This window comes from Crotalus tigris, unplaced genomic scaffold (genome assembly GCF_016545835.1).
Source record: "Crotalus tigris isolate CLP2741 ecotype Arizona unplaced genomic scaffold, ASM1654583v1 scf7180000020104.566533, whole genome shotgun sequence".
Taxonomy (NCBI): Eukaryota; Metazoa; Chordata; class Lepidosauria; order Squamata; family Viperidae; genus Crotalus; species Crotalus tigris.
Genome location: NW_024097859.1, coordinates 538,836 through 553,699, shown reverse-complemented (window position 1 = coordinate 553,699; position 14,864 = coordinate 538,836). Strand labels below are relative to the sequence as shown.

At 47.6% G+C, this 14,864-nt stretch overlaps 1 protein-coding gene across 2 annotated transcripts; it reads left to right on the top strand.

The window, feature by feature from the left end:
- The first annotated feature begins 4,316 nt into the window (after positions 1–4,316).
- DHRS13 (dehydrogenase/reductase 13) lies at positions 4,317–14,618 on the top strand. Of its 2 annotated transcripts, none has more exons than XM_039365554.1 (5): positions 4,317–4,480; positions 8,645–8,763; positions 11,820–11,943; positions 12,592–12,762; positions 14,163–14,618. In XM_039365554.1, the coding sequence occupies exons 1-5, from the start codon at positions 4,345–4,347 to the stop codon at positions 14,420–14,422; spliced, it is 810 nt and encodes a 269-aa protein (XP_039221488.1). In that variant the 5' UTR covers positions 4,317–4,344; the 3' UTR covers positions 14,423–14,618. The 2 variants fall into 2 exon arrangements, with proteins under 2 accessions (XP_039221488.1, XP_039221487.1); XM_039365553.1 differs by having other exon boundaries at positions 12,451–12,762.
- The last annotated feature ends 246 nt before the right edge of the window (positions 14,619–14,864 follow it).

The following is a 14,864-nucleotide window of genomic DNA, read 5'->3' as shown; positions in this document are numbered from 1 at the left end:
AGGTGTATTGGCAGAGTGGCTAGGGTAGCTGGCACCCCCCCTGCTATGGATCCATCTAGCTGGCCAAATGAGATTGGTTGTTCCAGTCTCCTGGATGGGATGCCCAGATTCCCCACTAGTGTTGGGCTAATGAGGCAGCGGGTGCAGCCAGAGTCTATTAAGGCTTTCACCTTCACAGCTTCGGGCATGGGGGGGATTAATATAGTCACTGTTTTGAAGATGGGTGTGATGCATCCACTTACCAGGGGTTCGCCCTCCGAGCTGTCATCTGAGGCATCCACCGGCCCTGTGGTGTAGGCTGGAGTTCTTTCCCCTTGGTGAATAGAAGTGGGGGGTTCTGCAATTTCCATCATTCTCATGGCCGTTTCTTTTGGCTTAGCTGAAGACTTTCCGGAGTTTGTTGATTGGGGATCTGTCTGGGTTGTGCTGGGGGGCCTTTGAGCGGCATTCTACAGCTCGATGCCCTTCTCTTCCGCACTTGAAACACCCCATTTGCTTCTTGGCTGTATCCGATGATTTCACCGGTTGGTGTGTCAGCTCAGGCGGGGGGCGGCTCCATTGTTTTCCTCGGCGGTGCCTCTTCAATATGTCGATCTCTTCTTCCTCTGCCAAGACGTACCATTCCTCAAGTCGATGTGGGTCCCCTCGGGGCAGGCAAGCATCATATAGATCATAGTTTAGTCCGTCTTTGAAATGGCCAAGGAGGATGTCTTCTGGCCAATTCAGTTTGCTGGCAATGGCCCGGAATTCTTGTGTATATTCAGCCACTGGGCGTTTGCCTTGCCTCATCGTTTTTATCCTTTCACGGGCTTTGCGATCAGCCAGGGGGTCTTCAAATCGTCTTCTCAAAGAGGACATGAAACAGTTGAAGTTACTGAGTTCTGGGGCATTGGAGTCATGCAGGTTCACCACCCAATCTGCAGCTGGTCCATCCAGGGCAGATTGCACGATCCGGATGCGGGCTTTGTCGCTGGGGATGTCCTGCCCATATTCCTCCATGTAGCTGAGGACTTGGGGTAGGAAAAACCCCAAGCGTGTTGGCTCCCCTTTGAATTTCACCTCCAACGGTGGACGTCTTGGAATGGATCGGTGCCTCCATTGTGGGTGGTAGTGTCTTCCGCCCAGATTGCCATCTGTGGTCCGGTAGGGGGTGGGGGCTCCTGGATCAGTAGATGTCCCTGGGGTTGCAGGTTCCATGTCCCCCTCGGTGTCTCTCCCTTTGTGGCTCCAGGAGCTGGGGCGGCCGTAGGGCTGAGTATTCTCCTCTCCTAGGAAGCTGAGAGTTCTCTTCATCAGGTCAATAGCTTTCTCTAGGATCCAGTCTGAGTACAGTGCCCAGCTTCCTCCCTCTTCACTTGCGTGCAGGGATTTCTCCATCTCCTGCTTCCATTCTGGTTGCTTGGTCCCCGTCTCAGGGTCACCTTTCTTGATTCCTTTCTCCACTCACTTTTCTTTCCAACGTTCATCGACCAGCGAGGCTTGTGGTCCTGTGTCTCCACCACTTCTTCTCCCGAGGAATCTGACCTCTCAGATCCCAACATCTGGCAAGGTTCCAACTGGGTCAGCGGCTCTCTTTCCAGGGAGTTTTCCCCCTCTCTTGCTCCATTGTCTGACATGGTAAAATTTTGCAAAATCCCCCGGCAAGGGTCTCCCTTCCAGGTGGATTAATTTTGCAAGTCCTGTCTAATGTAAGGACCCACCCCACTTTGCATCTTAAGAAGACAGAACTCTTGGAATAATTCTTCCAACAGGAATCGTTTATTAAGAAGAAGTGGTTGCAGGCATGCTAGACAGGACTTGGGGTCCAAGCTCTCCCATTCAAGGTTTTAAGGGGTTCCCCAGCAGTCCCACCCAATCACCCCCCTTCCAGTGATAATTTCAGGCATCACAGTTCCACCCCTTGCTCCTTTCTTCCATCTGTATGGAGACTTCAGATAACTACATGAAAGGTAATTAGTTCTCTTTGTCATGGTAAAGTTCTTTGATGCTAGTTATATTCAAAGTCTTCCTTTGAAGTTGCAATAAACACATTCAACTTCTTAGGAGTATACTGAAGGAAGTGAGGGCCATAAAGCCCCTTTGTTCTCCCCCTTCTCTCCCTCTTATGGCAGAATCCAGAAAAGGCAGAATTGGGGTTTTCTATAATTGATGATTAAAGATGAAATATAATTGGATTCTGACAGTTGGACTAGAAGACCTCCAAAATCCCTTCCAACTCGGCTATTCAGTATTCTGTATCCCACCAGTCCTTCTGGAATTTATACTGAATCCATCAAAAATTTATGCTGAAACCAAAAAAAGAGCATAATCAACCCACAGGACGGCATGCTTCGGGCCCCTTCCTTCAAGCAACACCTTTGGGTGGGACCCCAATGCCGCCTTCCTTGTGGCAGTGCCAGCCCTGTACACCCACCCACCCCCCGTAGAGAGCTGGATGCCCCTGACTGTTGGCATTGACAGGCAGGAGGTTAGGATCCTCCAGTGATACAACATTGGTTGGGGTGTGGATGGGATCTCTCGTTTTCACCAGGGTGTTGTCAGTTGTTTGTTGTGAAGGGCGCTTTTAGTCTTTGTAGCAGTGATTCTAAACGGTGGCAACTTTAAGATGCAATGCAATGCAATCCTCAGTTGCATTAAGAGAGGGATTCAATCAAGATCGGGTGAGGCCCTAATGCCACTCTACAAAGCCTTAGTAAGACCACACCTAGAATACTGCAACCAGTTTTAGTCACCTCACTATAAAAAAAGATGTTGAGACTCTAGAAAAAGCGCAGAGAAGAGCAACAAAGATGATCGGGGGGCTGGAGGCTAAAACATATGAAGAACGGTTGCGGGATTCGGGTATAGCCAGTCTAGAGAAAAGAAGGACTTGGGGGGACAGAATATCAGCCTTCTGTTATTTGAGGGGCTACCACAAGACTTTCCAAAGCACCTGAAGTGAGACAAGGAATAATGGATGGAAACAGATCAAGGAGAGATTCAACCCAGAAATAAAGAGAAATTTTCTGACAGTGAGAACAATCAAACAATGGAACAAATTGCCTTCAGAAGCCGTGGAAGTTTCACAACCGTAAGCTTTTAAAAATGACTGGACTGCCATTGTGTTCTATTCTATTCTATTCTGTTCTATTCTATTCTATTCTTATCATTACTCTAGTTCCATTCCATTCCATTCTAGTCTTATCATTATTCTACCCCTATCCTATCCTATCCTATCCAGGCCATCCAACCAAACAGAGGAAATAGATGAACTTTTTGCTAATCAGTTAACTAAGGTATGTAGGAAGCACATCACAATAGTAATGGGGGGCTTTAATTACCCTGACATCAACTGGGAGACAAACTCTGCACCAAGTGGAAGATCAAACAGGTTCCTGACTAACCTAGAAGACAATTTTCTTTCCCCAAAACTAAAGAAGGGAACCAATGGATCAGCCATACTGGACTTATGAAATGACAGAAGGGGTTGAAGCCACAGGAACCTTGGGGGGGGGAGTGATCATGCAATATTGGAATTCAACATTATGCAAGCACAAGCAATAGAATATAGTTAAACTAGAGTCTTTGACTTTTAAGAGAGCTGATTTCAATAAACTTAGAGAGAGCTTGGGAAGGATTCCATGGATGAGAATTCTCAAGGTAAAAACAACCCAAGAAGGTTGGGAAACTTGAAAAGTGACATTCTAAAAGCCCAGTCTAGCACAACCCCAACAAAAAAGAAAAATAACAGCTCTCAAAAGAAACCAGCCTGGTTGCATAAAGAAGTGTCTGATAATGAAGCAATGAATCTGCCAACAGCTAGAGGCAAACAAAGTCATAACCAAAAGTCAACATAGGTTTGTCGGAACCAGATCATGCCAGACAAAACCTATTGCTAGATGACCTCCAAGGTCCCATCCAACTCTGTTAGTCTGTTCCCTTCTGTTTTTTCTACTCTAGCCCCCTGCTCAGAGAGGAGACCCTACACCCATTCCAGACAAAGGGCTGTCCAGTCTCTCCTTAAAAGCCTCCAGGGATGGAGCACCCACAACTTCTGGAGGGAAGCCTTTAATCTGGTTAAGTGTTCTCACTAGCAGGAAATGCCTCCTTAGATCTCCCTCTGAGGATCCTTCCTTCCTTCCTCCCTCCATCCCTCCCTCCCCTCTTTCATTCTTTCTTTCCTCCCTCCCTCCCTTCGTAGCCCAAGAGGGGAAGAGGGGAGGGCGAGAGATTGGCAGCGCTGCCCATGGCCATGGCTTTCCCACGCGGGGAGGAGCGGGAGGTGGGAGGTGGGAGGTGGGCCGAGGGCGGGGACCGTCCCTATAAAAACGAAACCTTGGCGTAGCGGGGTCGGGCGAGCGGGCCATGGAGGCGCTGGCGATGGTGGCGGGGGGCGCGGCGCTCCTGCTGGGGCTCTGCGCGCTGCTCTACTACAACTTCGTGGCGGCCACGCGGTGCCGGAACGCGGTCAGCCTGCGGGGCAAGACGGTTCTCATCACAGGTAGCTCCGGGGGCCGCTGCGCTCCCATCCGTGGCGGGGGGGGCGTGGAGGCTGGGGCGGGGGACGTGGCCTTTCTTGTTAAACAACCCCCCCACCCCCACCTCGGGGGCTCCAGGCGGGATCAAAAGCCCGGAATCAAAGCGCCGCTCGAAGGTCCAAGCGAAATGCGGGTCGCGGGTTCATCATAACCCAGGTTCTCCCCCATCCAGGTGGACCCAAAGGGGCCTTGGACCAAACTGGGAAAGTCCATCCCCAAAAGCTCCTTGGGAATAAAGCGGGGAAGGCTCCGCAGAGACCCGCCTGGGACCCCTGCCCGGGGAGGGAGGAGGCGGGGCGGGAGAGCGGGGGAGAAAATGCCCCCCCGTTGGGCTGCCGGAGACCCGTGTCTGGCCCAGTCAGAAGCACCGACGGAAGAGCAGCGCTGAAGAAGCTCCTTGGGTGAGAAGCGAAAGACTGGACAGCCGTTTGTCCGAAATGGTGTAGGGTTTCCTGCCTGAGCAGGGGGTTGGACTAGATGACCTCCGAGGTCCCTTCCAACTTTACTACTACTACTACTACTACTAGTATTATTATTATTATCGATCATCGCACAGTCAGCCAGATGTTGTTGTTGTTGTTGTTATTATTATTATTATTATTATTTATTATTATCCTCATCCATTCCAGACAAATGGCCGTCCAATCTCTTCTTAAAAACTTCCCCTGTTGGAGCAACCGCAATTTCTGGAAACAAGCCCTTCCACAGAGGAATTGTTCTCATTGTCAGGAAAATATAACAACAACAATAATAATAATAATAATAAAGTTGGAAGGGACCTTGGAGGTCATCTAGTCCAACCCCCTGCTCAGGCAGGAAACCCTACACCATTTCGGACAATGGCTGTCCAGTCTCTTAAAAACTGCCACCTCTTCTGGAGGCAGGTTGTTTCAGGTTGTTCTGTCAGGAAGTTTCTCCTTAGTTCTAGGTTGCTTCTCTTTTTTTGTTAGTTTCCACCCATTGCTTCTTGTCCTGCTTTCAGGCACTTTAGAAAATAGCTTGACTCCCTCTTCTTTGGGGCAGCCCCTGAGATACTACAAGGCTGCTATCATGTCCCCCCTCGTCCTTCTCTTCATTAAACTAGACATACCCAATTCCAGCAACCGTTCCTTATATGTTTTAGCCTCCAGTCCCCTAATCATCTTTGTTGCTCTTCTCTGTACTCTTTCTATGGTCTTAACATCTTTTTTACATCGTGGTGACCAAAACTGGATGCCGTATTCCAAGTGTGGCCTTACCAAGGCATTGTAAAGTGGTATTAACACTTCACGTGATCTTGATTCTATCCCTGTTAATGCAGCCCAGCACTGTGTTGGCCTTTTTGGCAGCTGCAGCACACGGCTGGCTCCTGTTTAGGTGATTGTCCACTAGGACTCCAAGGTCCCTCTCACAGTTACTACTATTGAGCAAGGTACCCCCTGCACCAGTGGTGGCGAACCTATGGCACGGGCGCCAGAGGTGGCATTCAGAGTCCTCTCTGTGGGCACGCGTGCTGTCACCCCAGTCCTAGGCCTTCAGCTGGATTTTATAAAACCTTTTTGCTTTATGCCTCTGCCGCCGTGTGCAAAAAAAAATGTTCAATCAGTCAATTTCACGGGAAAAAAAAGATCTTGCAAAGTTGGAATTGATTGATTGAACTTTTAAGTCCCACCCTGTCTGTTGTTACCACTGCAACCACGCCCACCCAATGGGCCACACCCACCCAGTGGGCCCCACCCACCCAATGGGCCATATCCACCCGGCACCTTACAATGCATAAGTGGGTTTTGGGTTGCAGTTTGGGCACTAAAAGGTTCGCCATCACTGCTCTATACTATATCTGTGCATTTCGTTTTTCTTGCTTAAATGTAGAACCTTGCTTTTTTTATCATTGAATTTCATTTTGTTAGATAGTGCCCAGTGTTCAGGTCTGTCCAGATCCCCCTGTATCCTAAGCCTGTCTTCTGGAGTGTTGGATGGAATTGATCCGATCCTGAAAAAGAGGTCATTTTAAAGAGTGAAACGCAATGGATTCTTTGCCAAGAAAGAAACGCATAGAGCAGTGATGGCGAACCTTTTAGAGACCGAGTGCCCAAACTGCAACCCAAAACCGACTTATTTATCACCGGGTACCAGGTGGGCGTGGCCCATTGGGTGGGCGTGGCTGTGGTGGTCGTGGCAGACTGGGTGGGTGTGGCCAAGGTGGGCATGGTCACCTCGATGTTGCTTGTGGGGAGGGACACCTGTGGGGGCCAGGCAGGGTTGGGGGAGATCCAGGGGGTCTCTGGCAGGTGGGGCAGTGGGCAGGAGGCTCGTCCTGTGGGGTGAGGCGAGACAAGGCGAGGCGGGGGGGGGAGGGAAACCAGCCATGCTGGGATGCATCCAGCCACGTGGGACCTCGGTGAGTTAGTGGGCAGCTGGTTGAAGTGGGATGGTTGCCATCTCCGGAGCATGGCGCGTGTGCCCACAGAGAGGGCTCTGAGTGCCGCCTCTGGCACGCGTGCCATAGGTTCGCCACCATTGGCATAGAACAGTGGCTCTCAACCTTTTTAATGCTGCGATCCCCAACCAGTCATAAATCAAGGACTACTCGACCGGTCGTAAGTCGAGGACTACTAAACTGGTGCAGCACCGTTGGCAGACTGGGACTTTTGGCAGGCTCAGCAGGGCAGAGACAGCCTGGACAATTCCTATTGGCTTTTGAAAGCCAATAGAATTAGATTCTATTCAAGAGAGTCTCTTCTATTGGCTTTCAAAAGCCAATAGAATAAAAGGGAGTAGCACAGCTAAGGAAAAGGGGGAAAAAAATGGCGGACTGCGTTGTTTGGCGACCCCCGTGAAATGGTCGTTCGACCCCAAATGGGGTCCCCACCCACAGGTTGAGAACCACTGGCATAGAGAGACCTGGTTCATAGTTATTGTTTTAGCTCTGTTTCCTTCCTTCCTTCCTCCCTCCCTCCCTCTTTCTTTCTTTCTTTCTTTCCTTCCTTCCTTCGTTCCTTCCTTCCTTTCTCCCTCCCTCCCTCCCTTCCTTCCTTCACTCTTCTTACCGTTGCTTAACCTGAAAGGAAACAGAGCAGTGTTTCTCAATCTTGGCAACTTTAAAATGTGTGGACTTCAACTCCCAGAATTCCCTACCCAGCAATACTGGCATTGACAGCCATTCCGGCGTTTACAGCCACCTGCCACGTGTGCGTGCCAGGCTGGCTGAGATATCCATAGACCCTGGGACAATGCGACCGTCATAAATGCGACTCAGTTGCCAAGCATCTGAATTTTTATCATGGACCACCGGGCTGCAATGTTCATAAGTGTGAAAAACAGTCATAAGTCACTTTTTTCTGTGCCATCGGTCATTAAATGAATCATTGTAAGTCAAGGAATATCTGTAGTATTTCCAGAGTCCGCAGGAATAGGTATGTTTTAACTTAAAACTGTTTTACAATCTTCCAATTGGCTTTGTTTATGCCCTGCTAAGTAACTCTATTTGTCCCTGGATCAGAGTGAGAAAAGACAATTAGTTAGTTCCCCTCATCCATGCATTAATCCATGTTTGGCCTTCAAATCCTTTTGTAACTTGTGTTAGTAAAGTGACAGCCTGCAGAGCAAATGTTGGGAAACCGGCGCCATCTTCTGGTCTGACAGAAACATTGTATCCCATTTTTTCAAATGCCATTAATTTTTTATTACTAAACTTATTTGCCACCCATCTCACTACAAAGTGGCCCTTGCAAAGACCTAAAGGGACTCCAGGCATCTCAGTCAGGAATGCTGAACTGTACTTCAACCATCCCATGGATGGTTGTATGTCAGAATTGGGTAAAAACCACTAAAATAATGGTTGTAAGTCTAGGACTATTTGTATTACCTCTGAATAATTTTAAGCTATTTTTTGTTGTTGATATGAGACTGCTCTGAAAGAGTGAAAATCATACCCTGAGCCAGGGTTTCTCAACTTTAAGATGCTTTTAATTCTGGGAGTTGGTCCACCCGTCTTAAAGTTGCCAAGATTGAGAAATACTGCCACGCAAGTGCTTCAGTGCGTGACATCACAAAAACTGCAGGCAGACAAATGCAGGCCCGACTCCTGGGTCCCCATCAACGGCTGGGCGATCTCAGTGAATCCTCCTTTCTCTGGTCTTTCCTAGGTGGAAATGTAGGGATCGGGAAGGCCACAGCGGTGGATCTGGCCCGGAGAGGCGCCCGTGTCATTCTGGCATGCCGCGACAAAGCAAGAGGAGAATCGGCTGTGTGTGACATCAGACGGGTAAGCGCCTGCCGTGCGGTTCTCTCCTTCCCTCCGTTCTTCAGCACTCAGGTCTTTTCCTGATGGATTTTATTCATTTATTTAGCATATGACATCTACAGAGTTCATGCAATCCCTTATATGCAATGCAGATAAAATGCACTATACAGGCAGATGCAAATATAAGTTTAAAGTATGAACAAATATGTGTACATCAAATAAGTGGCCAGTACAATAAATATAAAATATTAAGTTAAGGTAAAACCATGATAAAATCGCCATAATATGGCGCTATATAGTCACAATGGGAGAGATGTTATACAGGTAGTCCTTGATTTACAATAGTTAACTTAGTGGCTGTTCAAAGTTTGAAGACACTTATGACCGTTTTTCACACTTAACGACCGTTGCAGTATGGTCACACAATCAAAATTAAGATGCTTGGCAACTGACTCACACGTATGACGGTTGCAATGTCCCAGTGTCGTGCAATCCCCTTTTGAGACATTCTGACAAACAAAAACAATGGGGAAGCCATATTAGTAATCATGTTACCAATTTAACAACCGCAGTGATTCATTTAACAACTGTGGCAATTAAGGTCATAAAATGGGACAACATTCACTTAACAACTGTGTCACTTAGCAACAGAAAAGCTGGACTCAATTGCGGTCATAAATCAAGGACTACCTGTATATTTAATAGGTGGACACTACAATCGGTGAGATAACATATTAAAATAGGGTAAAACCATGTTAAAATCACTATATTATGGCACCATAGAATCAGAATGAGAGAGACGTTATACTGGTAATCCTTGGCTTCCAACAGTTCATTTAGTGACTGTTCAAAGGGACAACGGCACTGAAAAAAGTGACTGATGACCCTTTTTCACACTTATGACCATTGCAGCATCCCTGGGGTCAGGTGATTAAAATTGGCAAGTGACTCATATTTATGACGGTCGCACCATCCTGGGGTCATGCAATCATCTTTTGCGGCCTCTGACAAACAGAGTCAGGGGGGAAGCCAGATTCACTTAACAACTGTGTTATTAATTTAACAATTGTGGTGATTCACTTAACAACTGTGGCAAAAAGGTCGTAAAAATTGACTTAACAGCTGTCTCCCTTAGCAACAGAAATGTGGGGCTCAATTGTGGTCATAAGCCACGGGCTACCTGTATATTTAATAAGTGAACAATACAATAGAAGAGATAAAATATTAAGTTAAGGTAAAACCATGATAAAATCACCATAATATGATGCCATAGAGTCAGAATGGGATGTTATAATTCGATCTCTAAGGAAGCTAACCATTTATCTTGTGTTCTTTCTGAATGATGACAAAGATAATAAACACACACATACACACACACACACACACACACATACTTATTTACAGCAGTCTTTGTCATCATCCAGAATATCCGTGATATTCCTGTGTTCCTGACTATCTTGTGTTCTTTATCTCTGGATGATGACAAAGACTGATGAAAATAGATATATTTACAGGAACAGAGGAATATCCTGAGGTAAATTAAACTTCATCTGGACAGCTGCTGCACAATTTCTTGACAGGAACAAACAATAACACATATAGGCCAAGAAAGTCTCCTTAGGAAATTTCAAGCCACACCAGAAACAATTAAAGGGTTTTAGCTTCCTTAGATATTGAATTATTACATCCCATTGGCACCATATTATGGTGATTTTTTTCATGGTTTTACCCTAACTTAATATTTTATCTTATATACATAACTCTAACTCTAACTTTAAAAATTATAAATATAAATATAAATTTTTATATAAATATAAATATACCTATCAGGAACACAGGAACATCGTGAGGTAAATCTTAACAGCACACAGAGGACACAGAAGAAAAAGGCGGGAAAGAAGGGAAATGCCCCCTCCGCACCCATGGCAACCAATCAGAGCGTAGATTGCCTCATGCAGGAGCCAGCACTCTCCAACCAATCAGCTACACAGAATTCGAGATCCCAACACTTCCGATGTACCCCGGTCGCCCTGCGGACCCCCAGCCATTCCCCACTTGAAGAGCTTTGCCTTCAGTTCTGGCCTGGCCTGGCTGGAATCTGTCTGGGGGGGCTCCATATTTTGGGGGGCAGCTGGAAGTGGTTTTGCTGGATCTGCGCGATCCGTTTGGTTCTGGTTATTAAAACTCATTCATCTTAATTGCCATTCTTCAACTAGACCAGGGGTGTCAAACTGGCAACATCACATGACGTATCATGACTTTTTTCCCATTGCCGGCAACTGGGTGAGCATGGTTTCACCATGATCCATCCAGCCTATGGGCCAGCAGTTTGACACCCCTGATCTAGACCATAAGACTGTGGTATGTTATTATAGAATAACTGAGTTGGAAGGGACCTTGGAGGTCTTGTAGTCCCCCTACCCAAGGAGGAGACCGCGAACCATTTCAGAAAAAGTGGCTGTCCAGTCTCTACTTGAAAACCTCCAGTGTTGGAGCGCCCGCAACCTCTGGTGGCCAGCTGTTCCACTGGCTAACTGTTCTCACTCTCAGGAAATTCCTCCTTAGTTCCAGGTTGCTTCTCTCCTTGATTAGTTTCCATCCGTTGCTTCTTGTCCTGCCTTCAGATGCTTTGGAAAATAGCTTGACCCCCTCCTCTTCTTTGGGGCAGCCCCTTAATTAAGCAAATCACTGCACTTGTTTTGTGAATCCAGGATTCCCACTGGTTTTGCTTATGGGAATCCTCTTGGGATGATCACAAATAGTGATCACATGACCCAGGGACACTGCCACTATCGGAAATTACACTGTTTGCCAAGCACACGAATTCTGATCACATGACCCTGGGGATGCTGCAATGGTCGAAAGCATGAGCATAGGTCGTAAATCACTCTTTTCAGCAGCATTGCAATTTCAAATGGTTGCAAGTTGAGGACTGCCTGTTTTGTTTTATGACACACGACCCTGAGTGACTGTCAGGAGGTGAGCAGACATACATAGAAGGTGAGTAAACCGGGATCAGCCTTTGAAGCCACACCCGATCCCGATTCTTCTCAGGATTCCTTCTGCTCCTTTTCCAGGAAAGTGGGAACTCGGAGGTGATCCTGATGATCCTGGATCTGGCCAACCTCAACTCCGTGCGAGCTTTTGCACAGACCTTCCTAAAATCGGAGCCCCGTTTGGACATCCTCATCAACAATGCTGGTGGGTGCAGAGCAGACCCCCCCCCCTCCTGGGGTATCAGGGCGAGGACGTGGGAATACTGTGGGGGTCTCCAGAATTTCTCTTCCTTAGGGGGTTTGGCCATAACTTCAGAAGCTGCTCTCTCCTTGTAGTTCCTCGTTTTTGGTATCCCGCCTTTATTATTATTTTTACAAGTAACTCAAGGCAACAAACAGATCAAACACGCCTTCCTCCTCCTTTTTTCCTCAAAACAACAACCCTGTGAGGGTTGTAAGCTGTAACAGTTATAAAGTGGGTCATAAAAAATGTTGTAAACCCTCCACCACATGACGGTGGACCAGGTTGTAAGGTGAAGACCAGTTCCCAAGCGCCTAAAATGTGATCATTGTAACACTGGGGGGGGGGAGCCGTTGCAACTTTGGAACTGGGTTCTAAGTACATTTTGGGCATTTGTTGTAACTTTAAATGATCACAAAGTGACCCATTGTAAACTGAAGACTACCTGGAATTCCCTAACTTTTTTGGCAGGGGTCTTTAAGGACGGTCAAACCATTGATGGTTTTGACCTGGGTTTCCAGGTCAACCACCTGGCTCACTTCCTACTGACCCACCTGCTCCTGGACCAGCTAAAGCGCTGTGCCCCGAGCCGGGTTGTAATCGTGTCCTCAGATGCGCACCTCTTTGGGAAGATCGACTTTCGGACCATCCACAAACCGGTGGAGGGGATGAAGAAGGGCACACTATCATACTGCAACAGCAAACTAGCCAACATTCTCCACACGCGAGAGTTGGCCAACCGGCTGGAAGGAACCAATGTCACCTGCTATGTGGTTCATCCAGGTGAGTGGAAGTCCAGCTCCAAATCTATCAGCTTTTACATCAGTACACTTCACCCCAGTAGCCTCTGATAAGGGGTAGCCTTTGCATTGCACCAAATATGGTCGTTTCCCCTTATATATAAGGAACGGTTGCTAGAATTGGGTCTGTCTAGTTTAACAAAGAGAAGGACGAGGGGGGACAGGATAGTAGTATTCCAGTATCTCAGGGGCTGCCATAAAGAAGAAATAATCAAGCTATTTTCCAAAGCACCTGAAGGCAGGACAAGAAGCCACGGGTGGAAACTAATCAAGGAGAGAAGCAACCTAGAACTAAGGAGAAACTTCCTGACAGTGAGAACAATTAACCAGTGGAACCACCTGCCTCCAGAAGCGGTGAATGCTCCAACACTGGAAGTTTTTAAGAAGAGACTGGACGGCTATTTGTCCGAAATGGTGTAGGGTTTCCTGCCTCAGCAGGGGGTTGGACTAGATGACCTCCAAGGTCCCTTCCAACTTTACTACTACTATTATTATTATAACCTAGAATCAAGAATACGTTTCACTTCGCAAGGAGTCGCCCCTCCCTCCACTAGGGGCCCAGGCGCTTTGGAGGAAGTCTTAAAGTGGATTCCCTGAAAGGTTTCAACAGCTGCACTGAAATACGGGGTGAATCTTCCCTAAAAGTTGAGGGGGGGTTAATTCTACAGTAGCAGAATTCAGAATTCGCACAATGGGGAAAGGTCCCAGGTACTTTGGTCCCAATTTTTTACAAGGCAATCTGAGTTTTAAATACTCCGTGGACAGATAAAACTTTTCCCCAACGTTAAAAACACTGGAAGTTTTTAAGAAATTGGACAGCCATTTGTCCGAAATGGTATAGGGTTTCCTGCCTGAGCAGGGGGTTGGACTAGATGACCTCCAAGGTCCCTCCCAACTTTATCATTATTATTATTATAAATGATTTCTGGGGAGCTCTTTTCTTATCCGCTTGTTTTTTATAGTTTCTGATGTCATGTGTCTGACTAATGAATCACTTCAAAGAACGTTCAGGCATTGCTTAACCTAAAACGCCTTTATTAGTGTAAAGGAGTGTCAGCACGGCATGGAGAATGCCAAGATCTGAATTTCCCTTCCTTTGCAAATAACATTCCAGGCATTTCCCCTCCTGTATTTTGGGGTCATGGCTCACATCTTCCAATTAGCCTGGAGGGCAAAGATTCACTTCCATTCCCTCCCGCCCACTTTTCTCTCCTCCTCTCTCTCCTCCTCCTTCCCCCCTCATCCTCCTGCTTCCCCCCTCCTCCCGTCCTCTTCCTCCTCCCCTCCTCCTCCTCCTCCTCCTTCCTCCATCTGGGTCACCCCGGAAGGTGCTTCCTTCCTTCCCAGGACATTCACACGACCAACTCTCTCTTTTGCTTTCAGGGTTAGTTAGAACCGAAGTGTTTCGCTCCTTTCCACCGTGGGTATTTTGGTTCCTTCCGTTCGGTCAGCTGCTCCTCCGAGACTGCGACGCTGGTGCCCAGACCTCCATCTACTGTGCCACCGAGGAGGGCATCGAGAGGCTGAGCGGGCGGTATTTCGCGGACTGCCGGCCAAAAGTGCCCTGGCCACAGGCCCGTGATGACCACATGGCCAGGAAGCTCTGGGAATTCAGCGAGAGTCTGCTGGGACTGACCCCTTAAGTTGGGAAGGAACAGAGACGGAGTTTGGGCTAACTGAAGGCGGGCATTTGATTAGACCGGGGGATCGAACTGCAGGGAATCTCAACACTACCCAGGGTCGGATTTCTGAGAATTTAAAAAACTGGAAAGAATTATGGAGTTTGTCTTGGTGAGTTGCCCAGGGTTGCCCGTAAGAATCTTTTAAATAAAGGAACAAACTCCATCAAGTGGCTGGTCTCTCTTTTCTCTATCAGGGCTAGAAGGGAGGAGGATTTGCAAGGAGGAGGAGGAGGAGGAGGAGGGGGAGGAGGAGGACATGCGGGGTCTTTGTTGCTCTCTGAGCTGGGTGATTTTCTTGCAGACATTTCATGACCCAACTAGGTAATACCATCAGTGCTAGAAGGGACTGGGTTTTATGGAGGGGAGGAGGAAGAGGAGGATGAGGACTAGGACTGCGGGGTCT